This window comes from Arvicanthis niloticus, chromosome 14 (assembly GCF_011762505.2).
Source record: "Arvicanthis niloticus isolate mArvNil1 chromosome 14, mArvNil1.pat.X, whole genome shotgun sequence".
Classification (NCBI taxonomy): domain Eukaryota; kingdom Metazoa; phylum Chordata; class Mammalia; order Rodentia; family Muridae; genus Arvicanthis; species Arvicanthis niloticus.
Window position 1 is genome coordinate 24421846 of NC_047671.1, and position 27224 is coordinate 24449069.

Genomic DNA, 27224 nt, shown 5'->3' on the forward strand with positions numbered 1-27224 from the left:
GACACAGTGTACATACTAAGGCCCCTCTCTGAGAAAGCGGTGTGGGACTGAGAGGCTGCCCCCTCTTTGGTAGATTTAGGCTTTGTCTTGAAAGTCTTTATCCTTCAAGAACAAAGAAGAAGCAGGGAATAGAACTTAGCATTCACACACCCTGGAACTTCCACAAGTTTAGTTGTCTACATCAACGAACTCTTACCCTACCTGAAAGGCCATTTGGTTCCCTCCCCTTTTCTATGGGAAATGTGAGCTTTCAACACACTAAATTATGCACTGAAGTTACAAACTAGTGAATCTTGGAGCTGAAGTTCAAACCCAGGCCCCTGCTCCTTTCTTCCCTCCCTGCCTTTCTGTTTTCCTCCTTCCTTCCTTTCTTGAGCAGACTCTCACAGTTTAGCCCAGGCTAGCCTCAAACCTGTGTTCCATCTGCCTGGGCCTTCCAAGTTCTGTACAGGCATGTACTGCCAAGTCCAGCCCCCATTCTGGAGTGGGGTGTGAGGGCTATGGTATAAACCTGAAGACCAGTGCTTGGCCAGGAAGATTGTCATTGTGGTGTGTCCCATAGCATCTGTCTCCATTCCCTGATACCCAGCCAGTTCCTGATGGCTTACTGGAGATCCAGGACTCTCAGCTGAGCTTTGCCTTTTGAAAGTGGACTCACCACATACTCTCATTCCAGCAGAACATCCCATATCCTATAGTAACTAGGAGTTAAAAGCTCTACCACTTTTAACCATCCAGTCCCTTGAGATGGTGACTTTTTGCCACATCTCTGCCTGTTCTGCTGGTACCTAGAATGAGAATCCCAAGGAACAGGGCACTGGGGGAGAATGAGGAGGATGTAAGTAGGTTGATCTTAAGTCAAGCTGTATTACTAGTCAGGAAGATAAATTTTTCCAAGGTGTGGTGATATTAATTTTATAAAGTTACAATATCTATTCCAAGGCTGAACTCCAGCAACGTTTCCTTTCAAGGTGCACACAGTGTGCATTTTAAGCAGTGATATATTGATGTAGCAATGTGAAAGCCTGTGCCAAAAAACTATAAGCAATTTAGTGGCTCCTTGTAAGTAAGCTGACTGAGGGCAGTTTCTAAGGAGAGATGACAGAAAATCGCCTGAATGCTCTAGCTCAGTGATAAATTAAAAAACAGAGTATAAGTTATTTGTCTATTTGCTGTTCTCTCTCTCTCTCTCTCTCTCTCTCTCTCTCTCTCTCTCTCTCTCTCTCTCTGTGTGTGTGTGTGTGTGTGTGTGTGTGTGTGTGTGTGTGTTTGAGACAGGGTCCCCTGAGACAGGCTGGCCCCCACTGCTAGAGCTGAAACTGTTCTTGCATTATTGATCCTCTTGCCCTCCCCTCCCTAGCACTTAGATTACACTCACGTGCCGTCGCCCATTTACAAGGTCCCACGTTGTTAGGCAAGCACTCCATTTATATATCTTCATCCTTTTTGTTTGTTGTTTGAAACCAGGTTTCACACAGTGCAGATTAGCTGCAAGTACTATGTGGCAGCCAAAGCTGGTCTTGAACTTTGTGTGTACTGGTGTGTGTGGCAGCCAGAAGTCAGCCCTCCACCTTATTTGGGGTGACAAGGCCTCTCAGTGACTCTTCAGTTTGGCTAGACTTGCTAACCAGTGAGCCCCAGGTATCTGTTTGTGTCTACCTCCCAGCAGTAGAACTCTAGGAACTCATTGCTGTGCCAAGCTGGATTTTAACATGTGTATCTGAACTCAAGTTTTTGAGCTTGCATGACAAGTGTTTTACCAGCTGAGCGGGCTCCTTGACCTTGAATTCTTGAGCCTTCTGCCCCTACCTCCAAAATGCTGAGATTACAGGCTTGTGCCACCATATCAAGCTCTGTTGTTCCTTTTAGAACATGATTATACTATACAGGTTAAGGAGGGGACATGCCATCTCGGGGGCTGGCAAGATGGCTCAGCAGTTAAGAGTGCTTGTCAACAAAGCTGATAAGTTGAGTTCTATCCCCAGGTCCCAAATGATGGAAGGAGAAAAACGACTCCTGAAGTTGCTCTCTGTCCTCTACATGTGTGACCAAGTGTACAGACAGACAAGCAGACAGGCAGGCAGGCAGACAGACAGACAGACAGACAGACAGACACACACACACACACACACACACACACACACACACACACACACACACGCACTTGTTAATAAAAATGCCATTATATTTGGTTGTGGATGTGTAGGAAGGCTCACAACCACAGCATCCTCACAGCAAGGGGAGATGCTACTCTGTCATCCTAGTGATTGTCTGGTCAACATCTTTTCTGGTTATATACCCAAGAAAGAATGAGGGAGGTAACACCCCCAAATCAAAATGGCAACTCTTCTTATTAAGGGACATTTTTCCCTTAATGACTGCTTTACCTGGTAGCATTTTATTTCTCATCCCCCAAATGTGTTCTATTTACCCAGCTTGTTAAGAATTTTATTTGGCTTTGGACATTTTGACCAGTTCTCTTATTGATCTTATTTATTTCATTATAGTTTTAGGGTCAGCAGACTGTTTCTATAAAGGGCCAGAGAGCAAATACTTGAGGGTTTGAGTCCTCATGGTGTCCATAGTGAGACTATAGTTTGCACTGTTCCTGCAGCCATAGGCAATAATGCCTAGATGAATGAGCAAAGATGTTCCAATAGGACTTGAAGAAAGTAGGCGACGGGCCAAATAGAGCCCCTGGGCTATAATTTACCAACTACTGTCTAGACTACTCATCCTGTAAGTACAGAATAGAAATTACATCCTCTTTGGCAGATGTGGCACCTGGCCTGGGATATTGTGGTGGGCAAGAAAGGTTGGTCCTTATATGCGGTGTCTTCAGAACCTTACTAGAATACCTGCTGTGTTTCCTATGCATGCTAAGGTCTTAAACAATACTTTTTTTTTTTTTTGATGGTCTCGAAAGACCCAGCCTCTGAAAGAGCTCTATAGTGCTAGACTTCTGAACTTGTCTGTTTTGTTGGTTTGTTTTCGTCTTTACTGAGCTTCAAGTTTTGAGCCTTCATCTAATATTGTTGGAATCTGGTAATACCAGGTAGGAGGTATGAACTGGAGGTCCAGAGCAAAGAATGCTGACAGCAAACAGTTCTCTTTGCTATCTTTGTCTCCAGATCTTTGCCCTCTATGTCTCCAGATCTTCGAATACCAAATAATGTGGCTCTGGGTTTCTGTAGAGCAGCTGTTCTTATCCTTCCCAACGCTTCAACCTTTTAATACAGTTCCTCATGTTGTGGTGACCCCCCCCCCAAGCCATAAAATTATTTTTGTTGCTACTTCATAACTGTAATTTTGCTACTGTTGTGAATCATAATGTAAATATCTGTAATTTCTGATGGTCACAGGTGACCCCTGTGAATGGGTCATTTGATCCCCAAAGGGGTCACAATACACCGATTGAGAACCACTGCACTGGTGATTGTAGTCTAGTCGGGTTCCTGTGTGTTCATACCTGTGAAAATGCTAGGAAGGATACAAATAATGTTACCTTCGGAGGTGATCAGGTACTCACCTATTCCATGTGATCGACAGACAGGGACTTTGACACTGTGGTCTAAAGAATAAGAGTCACTCATGCTTAGGCTGAGGAAAGAGCCGGATCAAAGGCCCTGAGGCAGGGAAGACATGTTTGGTTAATGAACTGAGCAACTCTGTGGATATTGTTATTCCATCTTACAAAGGAGGAGATGGAATTTCAACTGCTGAGTATCAGTCAGGACCAAGCTCTCCTTCAGTGGAGTGTATGAAACACTAAGAAGTGGGAAACCACCATCTAGAAACATGTTTAGGTGGTAAGATATAACAAATGTTTCCACTTCAGCCATAGCCTGGTACAAGTTGATTAGTAACAGATAGAGGGGTGAGTAGCTCACCCAGAGCAGTTTGGAGCTTTTTTCAAAGAGAGCGTATTATGCTTATATAGTAACTAAAGCATAGCTACTACTGTATAATAAAACCAAATCAGGTTAATTAAGGCACAGGTGACATCCAGGGTTTGATAAACCCGAAGAAATATGAAAAGAAGAAATATAAACTCCACAATGAAAATCCAAACCAAAACAAAAACAAACAAGCAAACAAACTAAAAGCTCGTATGTCTACTGGGCACTGACGTGTTTACCAAAGAAGAAACAAAGCGTGCTGACTGGATGGACCTGGAGAGGAAAGGGCCATGCCCATGCTTAACTATACCAGGGAGACTCCATTTTAAAGGGAATGGTAGTCTAGGTTTTAGGCATACGTTTAGTCTATGTTTTGGAGATGGAACCATGTAAAGTCTGGATGATTCCCTCTGTTTGCTGTTGTAAATAACACTTATCTAACGATGGACACGTGGCTAACAGTGGCTACTGGCTAATGTTTACTGAGTCCTTGCTATCGGTGACCCACTAATTGGAGTACTTTGTATGCCTCATTCACTTAAAGATTCATTTTTATCTATGTATATGGGCATGGCCATAGGCTCGAGACTGCCCTCTGGCCTCCAATTCCCTGGAGCTAGAGTGACAGGTGGTTGTGAGTCACCCAGTGTAGGTTCCAGGAACCAAACTTGTATCCTCAGGAGAGAAAGCAAGTGCTCTTAGCCCCAACCCTCCCTCCAGCCCCAGTCTTTGTACTTAAAAGAATGCATGCCAGGTGCTGACATCTGCATCAGTAACTGACAACTCTGCTTCTATGGACCTACAGCTCACCTTTCCCCCACAATGCATTGTGGCATCACTCAGTGCTCTCTCTCCCAGTCATTTTCTGAATTGACCTACACTATTCCACTGAATGAGCACTGAGTCATTTGTGCAGTGGACACTCTTGCTTCTAGTTTTTACTGTTTTAAGTCATACTAGCCTTTTTAAAATATGGATTTTTTCCCCATGTAAAACTTGAAAAGTTCTTACACCCATTGGTACAAATGCTATTCTAGATGTCCGAGATGCTGGGTTTGGTGTAAAACATGCACTCATGTCAAGAGTTCCTCTGCGCCGGGCAGTGGTGGCGCATGCCTTTAATCCCAGCACTTGGGAGGCAGAGGCAGGCGGATCTCTGAGTTTGAGGCCAGCCTGGTCTACAGAATGAGTTCCAGGACAGCCGGGGCTACACAGAGAAACCCTGTCTCGAAAAAAAACAAAACAAAACAAAACAAAACAAAAAAAAAAAAAAAAAAGAGTTTCTCTGCAAGCAATTTATACCTAATTAGTGTACATAACAAGCTACAGCACAGAAGTAGAGTATAAAAGATATTTCCTAGAAAGTAATTGTTATTGTCACGAGGTTTTCAATATTCCAGAGTCTTGGTTTTCTTCTCAGGGGAGAACACACAATGTTGCCTTCCTTGGGGTGATACGAAACTTTCAAAGTTGTGGTGTTTATGAAGCCCTTAGTCCAGGGACTGGTGTATAGTTCACACTAAGTGAATGCGGGCTGCTACTGCTTCCAATACTCAGTACATAGCAGACTGACACTTGGGTAAATAATAGCAGGCTGCATGACTGTCCTCAAGTAACCCAAGGAATTTGTGTAAATATTTTCCCAATATAAATATAACTCCAGGCATCCTTGTTTCCAGTGTAGAGCTACTATGTGCAACAGCATACCCTCAAACAACTTCAGGGGCGGAGGGAGGATGGTGGTGGGAGGAGGACAGGAGACAGAAGGAGTGTTTGTTCCTTGTTGCAAACTGATTAAAGGCTTGAAACATTAGCATTCACAGGAAACAGTTCTCCTAAGGCAGCAGTGTTCCAGTTCTGTCTAAAATGGGAAATAAAATTTCACAAAACATATTAATATAATGCAAATAAATGTGTGCTTCTGGGTACTGTAAACCTTTTTTTTTTTTTAAACCAGAAAGCAGTTGTTGTTACTACATGAATCATGTTTTAATATTGTTTAATCTACTTCATTTTTATTTTAACATTGAGTGTGACCCTACTAAATTTATTACATTAGGTAGAGATGGATCGTTTGAAATATTACTCTTAAGGTTTGTGCGGTCTCCTAGAAGGAAAGAATTGAGAGAAATTGAGTCTTATAGTTACATATTTTTCTTTGTGTGTGCTATATGTGGGTATTATATACAGGTACATGTGTGTTTGCAGAGACATATACATATGAGGTACCAGAAGTGACAGTGGGTATCTTCCTCAGGTCCTCCTGCTCCTGTGTAGCACACACTTATAAACTGAGCCTCTTTTCCCCCCCTCAATTCTGATCTAACACTTAACCAATAATGTTTTTGTTCTAGTTGCATATCAAGTCAAATTTTTAGGTCACTTTTAGATCACTAGTCATGAATAATTTGCATTGTCAGTGGGTTGGTGTTCTGTAAAAGGGGTCTTAAGACAGGATGCAGCAAGATACAGTCTAACACAGGAAAGTCACGGTTCACTCCTGTTTCCCCCTTTTCTCTCCAGGTAGTTCCAATTTGCCAGCAGAATGAACACAGAAAGAGACTCTGAAACAACCTTTGATGAGGAGTCTCAGCCCAACGATGAAGTGGTTCCCTACAGTGATGATGAAACCGAAGACGAACTTGAAGACCAGGGGCCTGCAGTTGAACCAGAACAGAATCGTGTCAACAGAGAAGCCGAGAAAAAGAGAGAGACATTCCGGAAAGGTGACTGGGTGACGGGCCTGCTGAGGGTGGACTGTATGTGTGGATGCTCTATGGGTCAAGAAAAAAATGTACCAAAATTGACTGGTCCATTTCACATAGTCTAGGAGGGCATCTTCCTCCTTCGATGTCCTCCTAGGGTGGTACTGAGCAAGTACCCATCATCCCCAGCATGACAAGGGTGAGAGCGCATATCTGACAAGTTCTGTCAAGAAATCAGAAGGTTTGGTTAGTGCATTTATTTTGCAAAGGGAATGGTGATCTAAAAAGTATTGCATGCCAATCATAATAATAAATAAAATTTTGTCTAAATGATCTGCATTGCTAAATATCATAAGAACTAATAAAGATCTATTGATATCTGAGGTTGAGGAGGTAGCTCAGTGGGTAAGAGCACTTGATGCGTAAGCATGAGGACTTGAGTTCAAATCCACAGTACCCTTATAAAACAAAACTGAGTATGTCTACCCACATGCCTGTAACCCTAGTTCGGTGTTAGGCAGAGGAGTTGGGGGGCTCTTTGGCTGCTAGGTTAGCCCCAGGTTCAATAAGAAAATTTGTCTCAGGGAAATAAGGCAGAGAGTCATAGAGAAGGATACCTGACTCCTCCCTCTGGCCTCTCTCTGCACACAGGCGCAAGCACACCCGAGCATACAGTTGATCATACACCATATACTTGTGTGTCTATGAGGGTTGGCTCGTGTGCCCACAAATAGATTAACAAGAACACTACCCACACACAGACTTTACACTGTGCTGAAATAAATGCACTTTGGTGACTATTCAACTATTCACCCAATGGGTACCACACTCTGAAATGTGTCTTTACTCTGCTCATCAGACATGAAGATGTCACACACTGAGGGCTGCTTCCCAAAGAACTCTCAGAGGCAAGGACTCCTTGGAGGAGTGATATTGGAACATCTCCTGGACTCTACACTGGGATCAGGACATAGCTCTGAGTTCTTGTCCTTTCTAATGCTTCCCAGTACTTTAGGGGACCTTGGTGCCTCCCTACCTTTTGTTCAGTCACTCATGAATATAAAATGGCCCTGGCCCTCCAGAAAGAATTTTTGCTGGCTATGTTTGCATGTTTACTTTAAAAATATTTGTATTTAATTCTTTGAGAATTTTATATGATGCATTTTAATTAATTTACCCCCAATTCCTCCCTTTAATGCCTCCCAAATCTATGCCCACTTCCCTACCCCCTCAGTTTTGTTTCTCCTTTTCCTTTTAATTTAATAACCCAATAATTCCAACTCATGCCAGCCATATACTACTGGGCATGAGGCCATCCACGAGCTTGGTCAATCGATCTACCAGGAATCATACCTTTAAAGGAAACTGACTCTCCCTACCCTGGAAGCCATAACTGTTTGTAACTCCTCAGTTAAGGGCAGGAGCTTAAAACCCATTCCCACTCTACCTGAATTTTGACTGGCTTGATCCTGTACCAGCAGCCACAGTTACTGAGAGTCCTTGCGTGCCTTGGTCCTCTCATATCTAGAAGACACATTGTGCTCTCTCTGGTCCTCTCCGACTTTTACAGCCTTTCTGCCACCTCTTCCTTGATGGTCCCTGAGCTTTGGAGAAGAAGTGATTATAGATGTCTCATTTGTGGCTGGGCACACATTACTGCATTTTGAATACTTGTGAATTTATGCATTAACTACTCTCCGTCACATGAAAAATAATCTTCTCTAATGGACTGAGTCAGCTACACTAAACTATAGGTAAAGAGATACAGATTTAGGAAACAATTTCGCTACTATGTCTATTCGGCAAAATTATAATAGTAACTTCATTCCTGCGGCCCACAAACTCCTTAGCCATTGGTTCTCGGCCTGCTTTGCAGTCTCAGACACGTTTCCATCTGTGGAGTGGGGCCTTAAATTTGAGCAGAAAGTAGTTGGTTATTGGTACAATATCCATGCCAATTATACAGACGGTCATATCTTGCCCCTCTGGTCATTATTACAACTCACAGAGCTCACAGCTAAGTAAGACTATCGACAGCTCTCCCCACCCAGCAGCCTTCGGAGCGCCTTCTAGTATTAAGAGAGCTAGCCAACATGGAGGAAACTTCCTGTTCAGTCTCAACCTGGTTTCTCCATGTCCTGTAAGCTGTGTGTGTGTGTGTGTGTGTGTGTGTGTGTGTGTGTGTGTGTGTGTGTGTGTGATATCAGAAGAAATTATTTTTATGGGTCTCTATTTGCCACGAAGGGCCAGTCTGCAGCAGCCTATGCTGCTTGCCTGAGTCAGGCCAATTTCAGACATAGAGTTAAGATGAGGAGCTTTTCATCCAGAAGGTCAGACAGGAAACACTGTAGGCTTTGCAGGCCTCACAGTCCCTGCCGAAAGTGCTCCACACTACCAATAAAACGGCCACAGACAGTGGCCACTTGGGCAGCAGAACTCGGCTTACTCTCTTCCTTGTACTTTCCCTTGTGGATTTACTGGTTCCTGCTGCTTGCCCCACCCTGGCAAGCAAATGTGACCTTCTCTGTAGCTTGTCTGCTCCTGAGAAAATTGAGTCTTTTCTCTTTGGACCCCAGGCTTGTCTAAGACTCAGGTTAAGTTTTCTCACTGGCTGCCCCAGATTCTAGCAGAAGAAATAGTTTTTTTCATTGCTGAGTGTGCCTCCCTGTGACTTGCAGCCCTCCAGATGGTTTCCCCAGCTCAGCACAAGGACCAGCTGCTTTCCCTGAAGTCACACCTCCCGTTTTACCCTGCAGGGTAGGGATACCTCCCCTCCCACTCCCTGCCTGATACTTTTCTTTTTGTGGTCTGCACCTAGCTAAACCTTTTTCCTCCCCTGAACAGTTTTCACCTGTCGAGAGTGACGAGTACCAGGTGTAGTGGCACATTATCTGCCATCCCAGAACTCACGAGGATCACAAGTTTAAAGCCAGTCAGTCCCAGGTCAGCCTGGGCCACATAGCAACATCCTGTGTCAAAAGGATCAGAGAAAATATGGGCTCGAGCCTGTAATCCCACTTCTGTAGTGGTATTTCTTTCTAATTCTAGTCACGTTGGATGTTGGATCACTCTCTGTCCCCTTCTCCCTGACCCTAGTGGAGTACACTCTGTCTCTGTCTCTGTCTCTGTCTCTCTCTCTCTCGCTCACTCGCTCTGTGTTTGTGTGTGTGTGTGTATGTCTGTGTCTGTGTGTTTGTATACAAAGAGATATTATGAGGCCCCATCTCACCACAGCCTCCTATGGGTTATCTATCTGCTCTCCAGTCTCATGTCACTTAAATAAGCTGGATCTGTCGGTTCTCCCTGTTATCTTCCACTCTTGAGCACCGTGAGCTCAGTGCCCAAATTAGAAAGTATGAAACTCAAAATCTTTGATTGACACAAAGATGAAATCACATTGATCTGGACAGGAAGGCGGCCTCTTGTTCCAACCAGTCCAAACTGGTACGGGTGGAATGGGGACAAAGCTGAAGTAGCCCAACAAGTTAATAGAGAGTTCTAGCTGATTGCCTGGGGTGAGTAAAAAACCATGCCTCTTCCTCATTCCTTCCGAGGCCCAGCCTGGTAGCTTAATCTTAGAATCTCTGCAGTGTGTAGATATCTGGGGAGTTGGCCGGAGCTTTGTCTCTGTAGGGTCAAGGGCAAACCTGGCAGTTTGTGCCCGGGGCCACACAATCAGATACATGGTCCAGTGAAGGGACTGGGGTTGGATGCCCACAGAAATGTTGGAAAAGCACATCGTGGATGCAAACATCTCCTCTGTTTTTTTCCAACTCAGCCTGTACTTTGTGGTAGTTAGAGCCCTTTACCAATGGTTTACTGACAGATAATCTTATTCTTAGATTCCTTTCCTTGCTCTATGGACATTGATGGAGCTTGGTTTTCTAAAAATATGAACAGTTTTGACACCTGTGCGGGCATGTGTGTGATGTATATGCATGGCACTGCCCACGTGTGGAGGTCAGAGAACAACTGGTAGTCGGCTCTGCTGGTTTTTACCATGTAAGTCGGGAGACCTGAACTCAGTTGGTCAGGCTTGGTGGCCAGTACCTTTACTTATTGAGCTATCTCACAGGTTCATAGTCTAGTTTGTATTCCTAGGGAAATTTATTGGTTTTTCTTTTCTCTTCTCTTCTCTTCTCTTCTCTTCTCTTCTCTTCTCTTCTCTTCTCTTCTCTTCTCTTCTCTTCTCTTCTTCTCTTCTCTCTCTCTCTCTCTCTCTCTCTCTCTCTCTCTCTCTCTCTCTTTTTTGGTTTTTCGAGACAGGGTTTCTCTGTATAGCCCTGGCTGTTCTGGCACTCACTCTGTAGACCAGGCCGGCCTCGAACTCAGAAATCCACTTGCCTCTGCCTCCCAAGTGCTGGGATTAAAGGTGTGCGCTATACCACCGCCCGGCTGGTTTTTATTTTTCAAAACTTCTGTCAAATGACTTTGCCTAGGAGTTTTGATACCTGTCTGTCCTCTGTAAGCACAAACTGACCTTCAGTAGATTCCTGGTCTCTTTGATGCCATTTCTTTGCTGCCTACAGCTAGCCAGCCATCTTCCCTTCTTCCCTTCCCTGTCTCTGTCTCCCCCTCCCCCCTCACTCCTTTTTAAAGTTCTTTCTAGGTCATTGTCTCAGTCATATTAATGTAACCCTGACCTTCCATTTTGGTTGTTTTGCTGTCTTCCTTTATATTATACATTATGAGTTATTTACTACAAACTTAAGGACATGGGAGTAAACTGTGACCCAACACAATACCTACTGACCCTCAGCCCAGCCTGATTCCAAGGCACCTCAAAGTGCGGGAGCCACGGTTAATTCTTTGATGACATCATTGCCACACAGTCTGTTTTCTTGTTTTAAATCAAAAGAACGCCCTAACCAGCTAAGCTTTCTTGTTAAACCCATGTCAAACAAGAGTTTTAAGAGACCCATTGAAAAGTTCCTTTCCTTTGAAGAGCTATTCTTGTGTGCTGAAAAAAGAAAAAGAAAAAAATGGAGAACAAGTGTTAACATGCTCCTAGAATGTTCCAGGAGAGATAAGCTTGCAGTGTTCATTGAGGTAGCCTTACTCTTTCTTGTTTGCCTTGAACAAGCATAGACAAACAACCAGTGGATGCTTGCTGGTTGAATGCATGTGAACTGGCTTCCGGAGAAGTGTGTCAGACCCCAGGCTTTGGTTGCCTCCTGAGGCTGGAAACGTGGAAGTCTTCTTGGGTTCTTCCTTAGTATCAGGGGAAAACACTCTGACTTTGTGGAGCCAGAGATTTCTACCATTCCTTGGCTGCAGGATGCTGGGTTTTAGCTGATGTCCCCAGACCAGTTCTTCGGGCCATAATTCTTTGCCTTCTGCAAATGCTTCAGAGATGAAATCCTCAGGAAGTACCACCCTCTGAAGAGGTTTTCCAGGTTAATGCAAATGTAGGCTTTTCTGAGCCTAGGAGTGATGTGTGCACTGCCTCCCACCTCCTTCGCAGCTGACTTATCTGGTAACTCCTGTCTTGCCTTCCTGCACTGGCTGGCTTCTCCCTTTACACACAGCTTCGATGCCCCAGGCCACATTCTGACCTAAACTCCACCTTCTGCCTGGGATGCCTCTGTCTACAATTCTTATGAGCAAACCACTATCAACTATCACACCCTCCCATCCCCCTGGCTTCTTCCCCTCTGGGTTCCCTGCTACTACAGATAATGCTTTCTTAAATGTCACCAAGCACCCGACCACCAAGGCCTCTAAGCTTTGTATCAAGCATGGTCTTCCCATCTCTGCTTCCTCTGGTGCCAGCCTTTCTAACACTGCTCTCAGAAAACCCTGTCTCCCTCCTTCTGTCTCCCCCATTTCATATCTACAAACTATTCTGTGACAAACTCAGCCTTTAAACCCGCATCATAGGGTCAATTCAGGAAATCAAGGTATTTGCCACCAAGCCCAATGGCTTGAATTCTGATCCCTAAAACCCACTTGTTGGAAGGAGAAGATAGACTCCCTCAAGTTGTCCTCTTAGAGGACACAGTGATACACACACACACACACACACACACACACACACTAAACAAAATAAAATATTTTTTAAAATACAAATTAAAAATTCTCATGTAATAGGCCCAAGTATGTGTCCCCTGAGAAGGCCAGCATATGGTGGTTAAGAGGGAAGACCCCAGACTCAAGCTGTGTAGCCAGCCCTAAGTCCCGCCTTACTATTGTGCTAGTTAGGGTTTTACTGCTGTGAACAGACATCATGATCAAGACAAGACTTATAAAGAACAACATTTAATTGGGGCTGCCTTACAGGTTCATTATCATCAAGGAACCTGGCAGCATCTAGGCAGGCATGGTGCAGGAGGAGTTGAGAGTTTTACATCTTCATCTGAAGGCTGCTAGCTGAATACTGGCTTCCAGGCAGCTAGGAAGAGGGTCTTAAAGCCCACGGCCACAGTGACACACCTACTTCAAGGCCAAACCTCCAAATAGTGCCATTCTCTTGGCCAAATATATTCAAACCACTACAACTATTTTCTGTCTGGTCTTGAGAAAAGGGCTTTGTTTCCTGTGCTTCAGAGTCCTTATCTGTAATAGGATTGATAGAGGAGACTTTATGGTGGTTGTGAGAATTAAATCATAAAGAAATGTGAAGGACATGTTTTAGGCATGCGGTAAGTACTCAATAAATATCAGCAGCTGTCACCTCCGGCCTGGAAGTTCTTTCTTAATCTCTCTTCAAATCCAAACTACCTTTCCCGGCCCCTCAGCTCCTGCCTTAATTTTCTATAACAGATCTTCATCTTGACCCGTTCTTTTTTTCTTTGGGGCACTTGCATTCTTCTGGCCTCCCAGACTGAAGCTGTGAGGTCTGTCATTTATTAACAGAGTCCTGCTGCACAAATCCATGAGCAAGGATGGTTGGATGGATTCCAGCATTCCAGGCGATCAGTTCCTCAGATCGAGACTATTTTGTTATTTGGGGTTTTCTCGGCCTCTGCCACCCACCCCAAGGCTTGTGCTTTCACAGGGACTTCTCCGAGAAAGCCACCAGCACACACACACAATGACAAGGATATCACTGAAGCCATCCGTGAGACTAAAAGTGTCATTTACATAGTGACTTGTCTTGACAGATTGATCCATGGTAGGGACTCTGTCCCTGATGGATCCAGGAGGCTTCCTTGTGATACTGGCCCACCATCTAAAAGATGAAGGGTTGAAAGGTTGAAGATCTAAAAGATGGAGGGTTCATTGGGAGGGAAGAACACTCACATGAAGACACAGAGACTCTGGCAGGAGGGGAGGTCATGATGGTGGCACACAGAGGAACTGAAGTAGAGTCTCCGGTGCCACAGGAAAAATACATACTCACTTCCTCTCCTTTTCAGCGCCTACCCTGGGTCTATTTAGAAATTGAGATGACTGTTTGGAGATTGTCTATCTCTTAACCAATCAGGGGATGCTGTTGTGACCTGGGGTTCCATCTTTCTATTCTGAGCTAGTTGTAGCCCCTCAGGCCCTGTACTGGCATGTAAAAAGAAGGTATTTGTAAGTACATCAGACTGTATCAGCACTGGGACCAAACAGAGCTTAACCAGAGAAATGTCTATGTACCAAAGGCCTCCTGAGATGAGTTCACCTGAATGAGGCAGGTGACTGGCTCCCAGGATGCTCCAGAATGAGGCAGCGGTGTCTACTAAAGAGTGGAGGGGAGCTCAGAGGAGCTAAGCTTCCTGGTGCTGAATGGAATCCTTGGAACCTGAGTAATGAGGATGGGCGATCAGGCAGCTGTTCTTGAACAGTGTAACTCTCATCCTGAAGGCCTTGGGAGCCTCTCAGGCTACAAAGAATGGGGCAGAATAAGCAGTAGCCCCCTTTCATGTGGCCTCTCTGTGGCCACAGCCCTTTCCTCTTTCTGCTGCTCTTATCATAGAGAAATATTTTACTATACGTGGAATCCTCACTAGCCCCCTGTCCTGTTCCTTGGTGTGGTTTGGTCATCTCTTCCTCCCTGGTTGATCAGGTTACCCACAGCTAACAGCCTCATTCATTACTTTGCAACCAGCCACGTTGACTTGTTGGTTTGCTCTCTTATATTAAAAAAAATATAATAGCCCAGGCATGGTGGCAAACAACTTTAATACCAGCACTCAGGAAACAGAGGCAGGCAGATCTCTGTAAGTTCAAAGCCTGCCTATTCTACATGGTGAGTTCCAGGCCAGCCAGGCATGTACAGTGAGACCCGTCTCAAAAAGTAGCAATAGACTGTATTCCTTTCAAACTTTCTTCTGACTTGGAACTTTGTTCGGATTTCTGTTTGAGACTGAAATGGTCATTGGCAGAGAGTATTTATGATGGAGTGCTTAATCATTGGGTGGAAAGCATTTAGGATGGCATATTTAGTAGTCAATAGGGAGCAGTTTTTAAGGTGGAATGTTTACCAGTCAAGGGAAGCTTTATCTCTGTTCTTGGCAGAAATTAAAGCTGGATGTAACATTCACAAAACCAATACAGCTGGACACTTGCTGACAGAGATACCCACAGGAAGGATCTGTAGCTAAAGTGCGAGTGTAGACTACTTATTAATTTTATTTGGACCCCGAATACAGATAATGCTGCCCCATTGAAACATGGAGATCTGAAGAAACCGTGCACCAAATTAGACTCAGATAAATACATTCACGTGTGGGGAGTTCATGGCATATTTGACTTTCCTTTTCTGATCATGGGTAAACCAACATGACCAGTGACTTGTAAAATGGAGGCTGAGGGTGGAATGTCCATTCTCTGGGAAGTAAGAAATGGGGATGAGGATGTGTCTTGTTTCTCAGACATTGCTTTTTGACCCTGTAATTTACTATCTAGCCTAGGGTATGAAGCACTTATTCATAGAGACTGAATGCAGCTGATGTTTTTTCCCCCTACAAGTTTGTAGCCTCTAAAGCAGACTTCAGGCCTGGGGATCTAGCTCAGCTGGTAGAATGCTTATCTTGCATGAGGGAGGCCCTGAGTTCAACCCCCAGCTTTGCATAAACCAGGCACTTATGGTGCACCCTGTCGTCTCAGCACTTGAGAAGGGAAGACAGAAGTCATCCTTGGCTACATAGCAAGTGCAAATAGCCTGTGCCATGTGAGCCCCTCTATCAAAAACAAACAATAACAACAATAGACAAGGCTGGTCCTTGTACTAACTGGGATTCTCAAGGCTGTCTGTGTGTCACACTCATCTGTGGAGCATAGAAACTCTCTAGATGTCTAGCTCACTCCCTAGAGACATTAAGATGGAGTAAAGCTGGATTCTGCCTCAACTCAGTGGAATAGCTCAGCTCATCTCCCTGCAGACTGGTGACTGAACATGATCCAACCAGCACCACTGGAATACTAATTAGAAAGAGGGAACATCTGGCTGCTCCCTTCTCAACAATCCCAGAGGGTCTTTTAAAACCTTCAAACCTGGTTAATTGACTCTGTTGGTCTTCCTGTGGAGTTCCTATCCCCTTTGGGGCCACAATCCTTCCCCCTACTCTTCTATAAGAGTCCCCAAGCTCCATCCAATGTTTGGCTATGGGTTTCTGCATCTGTCTGAGTCAGCTGCTGGGTGGAGCCTCTCAGAGAACAGTCATGCTAGACTCCTGTCTGCAAGCATAACCGAATAGCATTAATAGTGTCAGTGATTGGTGCTTGCCCATGGGATGGGTCTCAAGTTGGGCCCGTTATTGTTTGGCCATTCCCTCAATCTCTGCTTCATCTCCTGTCCCTGCATTTCTTGTAGACAGGATAAATTTGGGGGTCAAGAAGCTTCTGGGTAGGTTGGTGTTCCTCTCACTCCATTGGGGTTCCTGCCTGGCCTCTTCAGGTTCCATATCCCCAGTGCTGTGAGTCACGGCCCCTCCCCATACCTGATACTGAACCCCCCTCCCAATCCCCTCTCCTACTCTGTTCCCTCCCTCCATTTGCCTCAACAGAGTCAACTCTCCTGGACCCTTGGGGCTCTCAGAGACTTGAACCAGCAACCAAAGAGCGTATCTGGGTTGGACCTAGGGTCTCACACATATGTAGCAAATGTGCAGCTGGGTCTTCATGTGGGTCTTTAATAACTGGAGCAGGGACTATGTCAAAAGCTGTTGCCTGTACGTGAGATATGTTCTTCTAGCTGGGCTGGCTGCCTTGTCTGGCCTCAGTGGGAGAGGATGTGCCTAGCTTCACAGAGACTTGATATGCTGGGTGGGGGGTACCTAGGGGGCACCCACCTGCTCAGAGGAGAAGGGGAGCAGGAGGGAGGGGGAAGGATTGTGGGAGGGAGTGACCTGGAGGGGGGCAGTGAATGGGATGTAAAATAATTTAAAATTAATTAATTAATTAATTTTAATTTAATTTAATTGATTTATAAGTGAGGCTGAGGTGTAAAACCTCTCACTGAAGTATGCTTCTTAGTGGGTTTGAATGGTTTTTTTTTTTTTTGGACATCTTTAAAATTAATTAATTAATTTTTTACACCTCAGCCTCACTTACAAATCAGAATCAGATTATCTGGCCTGGCCCAGATCTACTAAAGCTGCAGACCTTATGTAGAACATCAGGCCTGGAAGGACTCCTTCCTTCCTCTTGGGAACACACTGGGTATGGAGCTGTGCTCCTGGAAGTCTAGCAATATGAGGAGCCATCTGGAGACCCTCATGCTGTAAATCTGGACTCTGCCAGAGCCTGCATCCCTTACCAGGTCCCAGAGGCTGCAGTTACTCACATCTGGAGTGCCCAAGTGTGGATTGTCTGCTGCTGCTGCTGCTGCTGCTGCTGCTGCTGCTGCTGCTGCTGCTGTTCTTCCTCTTCCTCACCACCACCTCTTCCTCCTCTCCCTTCTCCTTCCTCCTTTCTCCTTCATCCCTCTCCCTCCTCCATCTTTTTTTTTCTCTAGCAGCAAAGAATAACATCTAGGGGTTTTTTTTTTCCTTCAATTTATCAATTTTGAGACTAATGAATAATAACAGTCAAATCAAGCAAATGGGCATGATCCACCCTTAAGCCCACCGTCAGGTCTTTTCTTTCCCACTTCTCAGAAGTTTTTGTAACTTTTCTCATTGCTATGAGCAAGTACTAGGCACAAATCAACGTAAGGGAGGAGTGCTTTATTATGTCAGGGGAGGCTCCTGTCGAAGTGTGTGAGGCCACACGCACCCACGATCAGAAGGGAGACAGAGAAGAGAGCTGGTCTCCGCCAGTTTTATCCTTTTCCTGCAGTCTGGGACCAGCCTATGACATGATACCTACTACATTCAGGGTGACGCGTCACACTTCCATTAACCCCACAACCAGAAATTCCCTCACAAATTCACATGTGCAGAAACCTGTCTCCTAAGAGATTCTAGGACTTACCAGACTGTCGGTCTTAGTGACCACAGCTCTTCTCTTCACAGCTCTTACTCTGAGCAATTACCTTAGTTATAAGAAAAGGAAGACCCTTCTGAAGCTTCTTTTCTAAAGGAGACAAGAACCTTCCTCTGCTGCCACTCCCAACCTCAGCAACACATCTGGGCCCCTGATTTGTGCCTGCCATCCTCAATGGACATACCCAGGTCTCATAGATATTTTCAATTCTGTACTACCTCTCAAGTGGACGCATCTCCCCACACTCTATCAGACATGTCTTTGTCTTTTTTGAAAAAATTCGTGTCTATTTGTGTGTCCATGTGTTTGTTAATGTGTGTCTTAGGTTTTTTACTGCTGTGAACAGATACCATGACCAGGGCAACTCTTATAAAAACATTTAGTTGGGGCTGGCTTACAGGTTCAGAGGTTCAGTCCCGTATCATCAAGGTGGGAGCATGGCAGCATCCAGGCAGGCATGGTGCAGGAGGAGCTGAGAGTTCTACATCTTCATCTGAAGACTGCTAGCTGAATACTGGCCTCCAGGTAGCTAGGATGAAGGTCTTAACATCCCACATCCACAGTGACACACCTACTCCAACAAGGCCACATCTAATCATGCCATTGCCTGGGCCAAGAATAAACAAACCATCACAATGTGTGTGTATAAGTCTGAGGACAACTTGTGGGAGTTGTTTTTTCCCCTTCTACCTGTGGGCTCTGGGATAAGACTCATGCCATCAGACAAAGGCCTTTACCTGTTGAGACATCTTACTGGTCCCAGACATGTCTAACCCTTTGACATTGCCACTTGACATTGTCATCTCCCATTTAAGTACTAACTAACTCTGTCTGATCCTGCTTAGCTTCTGAAATCATATAGGATTGAGCAGTGACCAGGACAGTGTGGCCATAGACAACATCAACACCAAAGGTCAGGCTCTAGAACTGCACAATCACACACACACGCACACGCACACGCACTTGCACACATGCATGCACGCATGCCCAGAGTAAACTGCATAATATAATGCTTTAATATTTAAGTGTAGAGTTTTGTGTTAGGCAACCTTTCCAAGGCTGCATGCTGGTTAGGCATGTGAATCTAATTTGCCCTTGGGTAATGTTTTTTCCCTCCTATTTTACTTTTAATTTTTTTTTCCTTCATTGCAGAAAGAACAAGATAGCTCTTGAAGCTGTTACCTCTCTAAGACCATAGCTCTGGTGGACCGTTGTTTATGCTACCTTTAATGATGGTTCTGATCCTCTGCTACTGGTCTTGTTTCTTTCAAATACATCCTTACCACATATGTGACTGATGGAAAGTTCATCTGGACCATGCCAGTTTCCCCTCTAAAGCCTTCTGATAGATGTCTTGCTGTGGGGTTCCAGGCCCCACCATCTGCTGGATTTTGTCTGGTTGCCTGCTCCTTCTGGGAGTCACTTTGCGGCCCTGCAGTACCCAGCTTTCCCTGTGTGAACCAGGCTGTTCCAGCTTAATGTCCTTGCTAACAACATCCTGTTTTTCTGAAAAACCCTAAGAGGTTTCTCCTGTTCCTTTACTGGCATAATTATGAGCTTCTAAGAATCATGGAAGCCTGGGCAGTGGCCCATGTAGTCCAGAGGCTAAGATGGAAGGATGATAAACTCAAAGTTAGCCTGGTCAATGTGGAAAAGACCCCACTTCCAAAGCCAAAAGCAAAACCAGAGACACAATAGTCCATATAAGGAATGTCTGTTTCAAACACGTTCCCACCACACCCTGGCCGGACTAGATGTCCCACGCCATCAAGTGTCCACCATTACTTAGTGCATGGCCATCTCCTTGTGTTTAGGTGTCTCTACGTTCCCTACTCTGGCCGGACAGTGAGGTTAATCAAGCTTGATCCACGGATGTTTCTCTTCGGAAGGGTTTCATATCTGTCTTACTCCGTAGCCACACATGTTGTAGTAAATATTTTAAAAAGTGGCTGCCAGTCAAGCCGACTGTCTATGCTGCAACAGCTCTGGCTAGTTCAGCTGGCATGTTCAGTGGCCAGAGGCCACGTGGGCGCTGCAGTTCTTTGTCCATCTACAATTTCAGACACTGTGGATGTAGATAGAGGTGAGCTTAATTTAGGAACAGTAGAAGCCGTGACATTTGGAGACAAGTTCCACTCCTTCCCTGAGGCTCATTCTATGAGCTAATGGGAAGATTTTGTTCCTCCCCTCGTGGCCTGTTGGCAGAGCAGACCCTATGCTAGACCCACAATGGAGTGGAAGGACCTATAGCCTAACTGGGCTGAGAGACCTGAGGTGAGCTGAAGTCTTCCTGCAGACATAGAAAGGATAGGCTGACATCTCTTAATTCCCCCATCTCCCACCCAGGGTCAGTTTGACTCCCTCCCAGGCACACATCAGAGCCCGTCAGAAGATGTGGCTGGTGGTACTGATGCAGCTTCCACGAAGGTGACTTCCATTGCCTGCACCCATTATGCTGGCTGTCAGAGCTCAGCACATCTTTCCCCCTGCCTCTACTTCCCCTTTCAGCTTACTTCTTGCCTGTCTGTTTTTCTTTCTTCCTTTTTAGTTCTGTGTCTCTTGTTTTTAGTTTGTGTTATTTTTGTTTGCCTGCTTTTTGTTTTGAGACAAGATGTTACTGTGTAGCCCTGGCTAGCCTGGAACATGCAAAAGAGATAGACCAGATTGGACTTAAACCTCTAGCCATCCCTCTGCCTCTGCCTTATGAGTGTTGGAATTACAGGTCAATGCATCTGGTGCACATCTGGCTTTGGCAGTTGTTTCCCCCCCCCCCCCCATATATTTTACCATCCTGAAAACTGCAGAGAATGCAATTACCTGGCTAAATAGTTACTTCATGAACATGTGGAGCTGTCCCCATGTCAAGCATGAACATGTGGCTCATAGCCTGGAGGACTTTCATGTCTTCCCTCCCTGTTTGCTCAGAGGAAACCACCATCCTTCTTTTCTTTAAAACATTTTTATTACATTTTTATTTATTTGGTGTATGCATGTGTGTGTCTATCTATCTGTCTATGTGTGTAAAGAGGGCATATAAGGCATGTGTTTAGTGTGTGTGTGTGTGTGTGTGTGTGTGTGTAAGGAGGGTGTGTGCATGTGTGTGCATGCATGTGTACCTTGGCTCACTAGTGGGAGTCAGAGGACAACTTGTAGGAGTCAGTTCTCTTCTTCCACCCTGTGGGCCCGGGGATCAAACTCATGTGGTCATGCTTGGCAGGAGGCATCTTTGTCCTCTGAGCCATCTTGCTAGCCCCATCCTTAATTTCATAGCCACTTCTTTTCTTTCTTGTTTTGCTATCTGAATCCATGTCTTTAGTTCTTTAGTTCTGCATGCTTTTGAAGTTTGTCTTTATATATGTAATTCTATACAATATATTGTCATTTAAATACGTTAATATGTATTTATGCTTATTTCCATGGCCATATAAATTGGAAGAAAGACTAGACTCACAAGCATATTTTTAATAATAATGTATGCAAATGAATCTGATTTGCATGGGTAGAGAGCAAAAAATAAAGTCTGCCTTCCCTAGCTCTTCCTCAGCCATGAATTTTCCTTTTCTGGAAAGAAATTTGTTCTTACTAGTTTCCCTAGATCCTCGAGAGCTATATAGTGCACATATGGATTTGCACAAACCCTTACATACCTCTTGCTCTGTGTCCCCAGGGACATGTGTGCATGCAGTCATACCATACATTGCTTCTGTGCATCCTGTAGCTGAAGTCTAGGATAATAGTCGCTGTCTGCCTTTGTCAGTTGGCCATGTGATGTAGAATATTTCCCTACCGTTCATACAAAGCCACCTCATTTGTTTTATTTTTTTTTCCTCTTTCAACTTAGGCTTTCAATACATGAATGTTTAGGCAACTGCTCCTAGTAGGCGTTTTGCTTATTCCTAATTCTTGGAAAATGTGACTGTATTCAAGAAGTTCTGCACAGCCTGCTCCCTCCTGCAGAGTAGTGCACGCATGGAGGATTACTCCTAGAAGTCAGAGTATTCAACAGTACACTGAGTATCAAATTCTGAAACATGGTCAAACTGCTCTCCACAGAGGTTATCCACAGGACCCAATTCTTCTTAACCCAGAGCATCATGAGATTCTTTATTCTTTGCCAGAATTTTAGCATTTTAAGATAAAACAAATGCTACCCCTGAACGCTGGATCTTCAGTATTTTCCCCTATGAAAGAATTGTTTGCATTTGAGTGTGTGTGTGTGCGCGCGCGCGCGCGCGCGCGTGCGGGGTGGGGGGTGGGGGGTGGGGGGAACTTACCTGCCTGTGTCCTGTACCTATCCTGTCTCTCTGGGATGATTGGTCTTCTTCTCTTAATATTATGATTCTAAGCTTTTGATTTCTCTAGCCTCCTGAGTTGATTGCAGCTTGTACCAAGTAATCCAGGCTTTTGGTTCTTGGTGGCTTTGTAAATGAGAATTCAAAACAGCACAGAGGATAGGGACAAGGCCATGCTGCTTCCTTTGCCAGATGGCACTGATCAAAGTACTTGGCACCTGTGGGAACACTCTGGACATCACGTAGCTGTGCTTAGATGTATCAGTGACAACAAGCATTTACCAGAGTGCAGTGGTACTGATCCATGTATGGCTGATGTTACATGCATCCCAGACATGTATCTGGTTGGTTTGTTGCCACAACTCTGGCTGATTATATTTCTAGCATCCAACTGCAAGACCCTATATTAAAGATGTATTTTGACACTGTTCCTGGTAAATTTATAATTTCTTCTTTTTTGCTTTGTCGATATTCCTATTCTAGAAAATAAAACATAATGCCTTCTTGGACTGCAAATTATGATTGTAGTGTAGCTGTATGTAAAATATATCCAAAAGGCAAACCCCTCCACAGGCTGCTTTGCTAGCCTTCCTAAAGGCAAACACACTAACCTAGCATTTCAAACCACAGTAATAAATGTTCTCTGATTTATTTTATCATGTATGTATGTATGTATGTGTATGTATGTGAGCTTGCATGTATGTATATATACTATGTTCATTCAGTGCATACAAAGTCAGAAGAGGTCATCAGATCACTTAGAACTGGAGTTACAGATGATTGTAAGGCAATCATCTGGGGACCAATCTCAGCCCCTTTGCAAGAGCAACAGTGCTCTTTTTTTTTTTTTTTAAGATTTATTTATTTTTTATGCGCACTGGTGTTTTGCCTGCATGTATATATGTCTGTGTGAGGGTGCCATATCCCCTGGATCTAGAATAACAGTTGTGAGCTGCCATGTAAGTACTAGGAACTGAACCTCGAGCCTCTGGAAGAGCAGCCAATGTTCTTAACTGCTAAGCCATCTCTCCAGTCCCTCAAATAGTGCTTTTAGTCTCTGAGCATATCTCGGATTATTCTTTTAAGTTCTTATGGTTACATTAATTTTGCAAAAGCTAGCATAAATAAATAAATAAATAAATAAATGTATTTATTTATTAAGGGTATTGGAAGAGAGGTAGTTCAAGTGTTTTTCTATAAGTAGATTTGACCAAAGACCACTATCTTCAACCATTTTTATGGTCTTTGATTGTAATACGCTCACATTTCCAAGGATGAAAAGACACCAATTTCCTTGTCCACACAGACCAAACAGGAGCCTTGACTATGAGCAGCTTTCGGAAGCAGAGTTGAGGGATTCTTGTGGCTAAACCTCAGATACAGACACTCTGGACACTTTCTCTAGGCACCTCAGGGTATTATCACCTATGTAAAATATAGAGACCAAAGTCATCCTGGCAGTCTTTATTGCTTCTACATGCAGTTAGAAATCACCCTTTGTTTAAGGCTTCCAAGCCAGAACAGACTGGAGGAGGTAGAAGGGATGGGACTAAGTTTCGGAACCACCTGCTAAGACCTTCATTATAGAAGAGGAAGCTGGTAGGGTTGGGGAAGGGCTGGAACTGACACACCACGGGAAGGCAGGAAAACTCATTTATGTCCAGCTCACTCACAGAGTGCCTTAGTCTTTCTTCCTTGGGTCTTTTGCTGGTTTGGTTCATTGCTGTTGGTTTGATTTGCTTGTTTTGAAGTTTTGTTTGTTTTGCTAGTTGGTTGGTTTGGTTTGGTTTGATTTGGCTTGGTTTGGCTTTTCAAGACGGGGCATTGCTGTATAGCTGGGTTTGTCCTGGAACTCGCTCTGTGGACCAGGCTGGCTTCAAACTCACAGAGATCCTGCTTCAGCCTCCTGGGTGCTGGGATTAAAGGCATGCACTACCACCACCTGGCTGCTTTTCGTTTTGCTTTTTTAACAGAGTATCACTGTATATAGCCCGGGCTAACAGGCTCATAACATTTAACTTTTTAGAATTTTTATTTATTTTATTTCATGTGTGTGCGTGTTCTGCCTGCCTGTATGTACACATAGCACATGTGTGCCCAGCGCCCACAGAAGTCAGATGGTGACTTTGGATTCCCTGGAATTAGAGTTATGGATGATTGTGAACAATTGTGTAAGTGCTGAGAACTAAACTCAAACTCAGGTCCTCTGAAAGCACAGTCAGTGTTCTTAACAGCTCAGCCATCTCCCCAGCCCCTGGCTTAACTTTTGGTCTTCCTGTCCCAGCCTTCTAGGTAACTGCTGCAACTGCCTGTGTTGTAGCACCTGTACAAAGCCCTCCTGGGTGTTTTCTAGGGCTGGGTTTCAGTCTTTCACGCTCACTTCTTCCTTCTTCTCTGGGAATCCTATCCATTTTCTTCCCTTCCTGGAAGGTAGGGCAATGTTCTCGGCAGTGTTCTGGTATACTGGTGCCTAAGACGTGTCCCATAATCGATGAGCTCAAGTAAAACATTAAAACCTTATGTCCCTGGATATGGTACACACCACTGTATGTACCCAGCACTTGAGAGGCTGAGGCCAGACAATAATGAGCTCCTGACAATAATGAGCTCTCTTACTATACAGCTTTGGGCTATATAGTAAGAACCTGTCTTAAAGAATGCAATAGTAAGGGCTGGATAGATGGCTCAGCAGTTAAGAGCATTCTGCTCTTGCGGAGAACCCCAGTTCAATCTCCAGCATGCACATGGCACTTTCCAACTGTCTGTAACTCCAATCTCAGGGTATCCCGTGGGCCCTGCTAGCCTCTATGGGCACCGGGAATACATGTGGTGCATTACACATACATGCCGGTGAACACCAATACACATAAAAATTAATACGTCTTTTAAAAATAATAAAGAAAAAATCTGATACATCGCAAACGGCCACAACGTGAAATTGATTCACGAGTGCCCTAAGAAACCCCCTAGTTTAGCTACTCTGCTTTAGCGCCCTCCTTTGCGTGGGAGAGAAGTGCTCTGACTGCAGATCTTATCACAGAGCTCAGGGGTTGTTTTGTACTTGCATTTCCATTTTCCCTCTTGATGAAATTGCTCTCGAGCTTGAGCGATGCCAGGAACATTTACACTTGTCATAACACAACACTTAACGATTCCCCGATGAGTGGCAGCCAACCACACAGGGAAACGCTCGGGAATGGTGTTGTGATTTCAAAAAATGTAATCAAGTTCATTATTTGCATTCTCTGCCAGTCTGCCCCGATCTCTTATAGTAGTATCTGTGTTTCCTAAGGAGTAGGGAGATGGAAAGCGAGTCACTTAAAAAGAGGTGTTTTCATAAGTACGACGCTAGTTTTTTATCGTCGTGGCACAATTGATCGTTTTTTTAATGATCCCTTACTCATAAGGTTTTGTTTCTCTGTTTCTCCTTCCAAAAATAGCAATGTTGTGCTCGTTGTTAATTTCATCAAATCTCAGCCCACCCACTGTGTGTCACTCAAGGGAAAGTCATCTCCCTGCAGGTTGATGAACAACTCAGATGCTGCCTGTAGCCTAACTCTTAACTGATGTCTTTCTAACTGATGGCATATGGTTTAAACTTTCTTGGCAACAATCCATTTGCCCTTCATAGTAGGAGAATAAGCATGGTGGTATGCTGCAGTAACAGAGAAAGGGTGACTCTGTTCTCATAACTGACCTTCCCAAGTCGGCTCTTGCTGGCCGAGTGGTGTGGAGGAAGGCCTAGCCAGCACAGCAAGGCGGAGGGCAGGCTACACTTGGAGCTCAGACCAACTAGATTCTAAGTCTTATGCTAATAGCCATCTTGCTGACCCTGCCAACTCAGTGTTCTGAGCTATAAAATAAAAATATTAACCACTAGGCACCATGCCTGACACATACATGGAATAGAGCATGTTATCTCCAAAACTGACATAGTATAGGTTGGTAGAAGCCTAGACGGAAGAACGAGACAAAACACTGGAGATGCAGCTTCATTGCCGAGCAAAGCCATCTCCATGTGGGGAAAATCCCTTGAGCCTACATTTCCACTGAGTGATGGGTTTCAACAATAAGGCACCAACTGGTACAGAAAGGGAGAAAGCTGAGCTACGAATTTGGCATTTCCAGTTCATTCTGAAGATACTTTTGGTGCTACCGTGTTCAGAACATACAGAGAACCTATGAAGAGTTCAAGGACAAACTTGTCATGTCCCGGGTTCTCCTGGGCAGAGAGGAGGACGTAGTACCCAGGATAAAGTGTGGATAGGACAGCAGTGATCACTGTCATCCCTCTGAATGGCTTGGCTACTGTGTAGGGTAAGTGTGAAGGAGGGAGGTCTAACTTCTGTCTGTCCTCGTGAGAATATGCTCATTCACTGTCTCCCAGTGTATGTCTGCCTTTGCTCTAGGGTGGAGTCAGCTCCATCATTTGAAGATCTATGAGTGGCTCTGCCCAAAGGGGAAGCAGACAGAAGATAGAATAAATTATGTACTTTGGGATCAGCACTGATAAAGGACAGGTCACAGAAGGCTTTAAAGGTTAAAAGCTGCCATAAAACAGGCTTTAGATTGGGGCAGCTATGCCTTACATGTAATGGCTAGTTACATTCATGCCTTCTACCTAAGAATTGTGATTTTCAAGATTCAAAGACAGAGTGGCCAAAGGACAGCTGTCAACGAACTGTGAACTGGCTTGTTCAACATGTCCAAAGGGGACACTGTCCTAAAAGAATGGCTACAGTCATGCAGCCATCAGTGTCTGAGCAATGCTGCCCATACTGGCAAAAGACCAGACATGATCAATGTACAAGTGAAACCATAAAAAGAACATGGTCTATGATAGATACTGTGCTGGAAGTCATGCTGTTGGCCTGACCCGCCACTGGCTATGTTCAGGATGACTAAGCCACTGGGAGAGGCAGCCACAAGTCTCCAACAATATCAGAATGACCTAGACTCCATGTCTTGAAGGT

At 44.5% G+C, this 27224-nt stretch overlaps 1 protein-coding gene across 2 annotated transcripts in view; it reads left to right on the top strand.

The window, feature by feature from the left end:
• The window catches only part of Atp8b1 (ATPase phospholipid transporting 8B1), a 133236-nt gene that overhangs the window by 47909 nt on the left and 58103 nt on the right, over positions 1–27224 (top strand). Inside the window, exon 2 of one of the 2 annotated variants that reach the window (XM_034518588.2) lies at positions 6423–6625. In XM_034518588.2, the coding sequence (XP_034374479.1) occupies positions 6445–6625 (181 nt within the window). In that variant the 5' untranslated portion in view covers positions 6423–6444. Of the gene's footprint in view, positions 1–6422; positions 6626–27224 lie in introns of those variants that run through there. The other variant, XM_076912556.1, reaches the window with a different exon arrangement.